We start from the raw sequence: 3,481 nt of genomic DNA on the forward strand, positions 1-3,481 counted from the left end.
TCCATTATATATAGACAAAAATGTACAACGGGTGCAGCCCCCGTGCAAGTCCCTGGGGTTGTGAGCTCGGCTGACGCCTCGGTGGGCAGCTGGAGGGTTCAAAGGCAGTCTGGGACACGAGGGGCCTCTGAAACGGGCAGGTGTCACAGTGCGAGGTCTTACACGAGCTCCAGGTGGGAAAGGAGACGGAGCAACATCCTCCCCGGGAGCCAGGGAAGGCAGAGGCAGGGGCTGTGCGAGGCGTCGGATACTGGAGATGGGGATGTGTCCTCCCAGCCCAGGGCTGGAGGGGAGAGAGGCAGCACCCAGGGACCTGCTTGTCCCTCCGTCGCCTTGTGACCATGTGGGGAAGGGAGCACCGTGTGCTGGAGGAAGTCCTGCGGGCAGGCGTGGGCAACTGGCGTCGAGTGGGCTCATAGAAAAATGCCTTCTTTTCCCCCCCCACCCAGGGGAGCAGTGTCATCGATTGAGGGAGAGGGATGCCCGGTCTGGTGCTTCCTCGAAGGGTCATTAAGATGTTGAGCCAGGCATTAAAATAGCCTCTGGTGCAAGCAGCGGAGTGCCCAGGAAGCCCCACACCTCCCTAAAAAGCTGCACAGGCTCGTGGGGACAGTGAGCCAGGCACAAAGGGAAGGCGAGTGAGACCACACTCCAGGGAAGAGACTTTGGACAGGCCGGGGAGAAGAGGGGGGCAAGTGCAGCAGCATTTTTCCTCTCTGCCTTCCCCAGGTAGCAAAGAAACACACCCCCCCCGGCGCTGTGCAGCAGGCTGGTGGGGAGGGGAGATGCCCTCTGGCACCTTCTGCCCAGCTGCGCTCAAGCGCCACGGGCACAGTCCTCTCCCCTGCAGGGCTACGCTGGCATCGGCAGGGAACTCTGAGCCTTCGGTCTCTGTGGCTCAGCTGGAAAGGTGTTGGCTTCAAAAGGCTCCTCCCAGGGGATTTCATTTACAGGGCAAAGAGAAAAGAGATTGTGAGGCTGGATGGGGTCAGAGATGCCCATGGGTTGGGGAAGTGCGATTTGTGCAAACCACCATTAACTCGAGTCCTCATTCGCTCTTCTGCGGGGAAGCCAGGATGGAGGGGACTGCACAAAGCCACGAGGTTTGAGTTAGGAGTCTTCCTCGAGGATCTCTGTCACGAAGGAGGCCATGTCAGTCTCTTTGGTGTCGTGCAAGGTAAAGAAAGGGTGTTCCTGCCAACAAGACCAAAGATAACATCAGCTGACACCCAAGGGCAGTCCCTGGGGGATGTCACACAGCTGGCAAGGTACTGGGGGAGAGGTGGACACCAAGCTCCTCCCCAGGCTCCCATGGACGCTATCCTTTAGCTTAAAGATTAACTAACGCTTTCAGGTTTTTCTAACCTTTCTAACTAACGCTTTTCAGGCATTTCTAGGTTCAACCCCAGCAGGACGGCCCACCTTGGCAGCTGTACTACCCTCATCTGAGGTCTAAACTCGCCAAGAGCGGATAGGAAAGAGGGGGAAACACCTGGAAACTCTGACCCATGAAATCCACACTCCCCTCCACCTTAGATACACCACACCCACCCCACTCCATGCCTTAAAAATGACCCCCGTGTCCTGCTGGCTCATTTTCATTCATCTGGCTTTCAAGACGCGTTGCAATAAAGAACAGCAGGAACGGCTTCGCACTTACCATAAGTTCTAAATAGTTCATTCGCTCAGCGGGGTTCTTCCTTAAGCTGGAATTAAAAAAAAAAATAGGAGAGAAAGGTTGTAGGATCTTTTACTGTATGTGGTCTGTCACAGGGGACCTTCCCTCCCAACCAACACGACATCCTTCTCGTGGCAGCACCCATTCCCCTCCCTCCCTGGCCGAGCAGGTTTGAGCCACCAGTGAAGCGGCCAGGCAGGTAACTGGGAAAGGACAACCCAGTGTTTTGCCACAAAAAGCACAAGCCAAGCAGCTCGCTGCAGGCTGACCCACGCAGCTTTGCTTGTCCACACAGACCAGGACAATGGAGAGAAGAGGAGATGGCTTCCCACCAACAACGTAGGATGAGCCTTGCCTTGCTGCTGACCTCTGGCTGGCAGCTCCAAGCAGCACACAGGGAGCAGAGGAACACCCTGAGGGGAGCAACTACCCCCAACACCACAAATCAGCTTTCACCCAGAGGCACCCAGACACTGCCAGGGGTTCATTCTTGTTTCATTGCCACGTTGCCAGAAACCATCAAAATTTCAGCAATGGCAATGGCAAAAGGGGAAGAGAAACCTCTTGTGCCTTCCAACCAGCCTGGGTGAGTCAGGCCGAGAGCAAAACCAGTTTGGGCAGCGCTTCCTGCCATGGCTGAGCACCAGCCTTGGTATGGCGAGGTGAGGAGAAATGAGCTCTGAAAGGATGACGAACCCAGCCCCCCACTTTGCTCTGAGTCCCACAGACCAAGGCTCCCCCGTCAGCCAGGCTAGGAGAAGCCACCAGTCCCGGCCAGAGACTCACCACTGTGCTGTGAAGTCCACGAACTCCTTGGAGAAGCGGTCAGCGGGCAGCTGGGGTGAGGGCTCCTCCACCACTTGCTTGAGCTGTTGGAAGGGGGTGCCCCAGGACTCGTACGGGAAGCGAAGAATGGCCAGTTCGATCTGAGGACAAGAGAGGCTGACGTGAGGTGCTGGGACAAGCCCGACCCCTACCCACCTCGGCCAGCTCAAAGTGAAAAACCTCTTTCCTTACAAAACCATTTTCAATTCATACCACTTTCTTTTTTTTTTTTTTTAAATACAAAGACCCAGAGGCCAAAAATACTTCCTTTTGAGGCTGGCTCGACATACTAATGCATTTACAGGAAGCCAGCAAAGATATGTAAAATGGGATTATTTAAAAAGATAATAACAGCAGCATGTCATTTCTGCACTGGCTTCCAAAGTGCTTTGCTCGCCACAAGGCAGCTTCTGGGCTTCAGGCTAGTACTGTATGAGCTAGACACACAAAAAGATCCACAAACCCAAGAAAAACCAAGTGCTAGAACATCACCTACAAAGATCTTTGCCAAAACCACCTCGATAACTGGATCCTTCCTACAAGTCACCTCTGCTCCATCAATCATTCAAGCAGGGAAAAGCCCTTGGGCAGTGTCCTCATGCCAAGGGACTTGAAATGGGCAACAGAACCTCCAGACCTGCCTGGGATGGGATGGGAGGAAAACAAACCTCAAAGGACACAGGGCAGAACCAGATGCTCCTGCCTGCCTCATGTCAGGGGAGCTCAGCTCCTGCTGCTGGCAAACTGAATGAAGCCACCAGCCTGGAAAGTTCTGGATTAGTCCTGAGACCAACCAGTCTGAAATCAATCACATCCCTTCAGAAATGGGGGGGAAAAAAAAAAAAAGCCAAGAAGCCAGCCCAGGAGGAGACATGAGAGGGAATCAGACAGGTGGGGGCTCTGTGCAGCTGCAGGCTGGCAGGCGTTCAGCAAGGACTCCTCTCCCATCCAGCTTTGGAAAGGTTGCAAGCATTGGCC

The 3,481-nt window shown here is 54.5% G+C and overlaps 1 protein-coding gene across 1 annotated transcript in view; it reads right to left on the reverse strand.

Annotated features, from left to right (window-relative positions):
- Nucleotides 1-1,110: 1,110 nt before the first annotated feature.
- The window catches only part of MAP2K3 (mitogen-activated protein kinase kinase 3), a 17,228-nt gene continuing 14,857 nt past the window's right edge, over nt 1,111-3,481 (reverse strand). Inside the window, exons 11-13 of the mRNA XM_010139341.1 lie at nt 2,465-2,604; nt 1,661-1,706; nt 1,111-1,194 (exon numbers count right to left, since the gene is read on the reverse strand). Coding sequence (XP_010137643.1) covers nt 1,111-1,194; nt 1,661-1,706; nt 2,465-2,604 — 270 coding nt within the window. The remainder of the gene's footprint in view (nt 1,195-1,660; nt 1,707-2,464; nt 2,605-3,481) is intronic.

This window comes from Buceros rhinoceros, unplaced genomic scaffold (assembly GCF_000710305.1).
Source record: "Buceros rhinoceros silvestris isolate BGI_N320 unplaced genomic scaffold, ASM71030v1 scaffold36760, whole genome shotgun sequence".
Lineage (NCBI taxonomy): Eukaryota > Metazoa > Chordata > Aves > Bucerotiformes > Bucerotidae > Buceros > Buceros rhinoceros.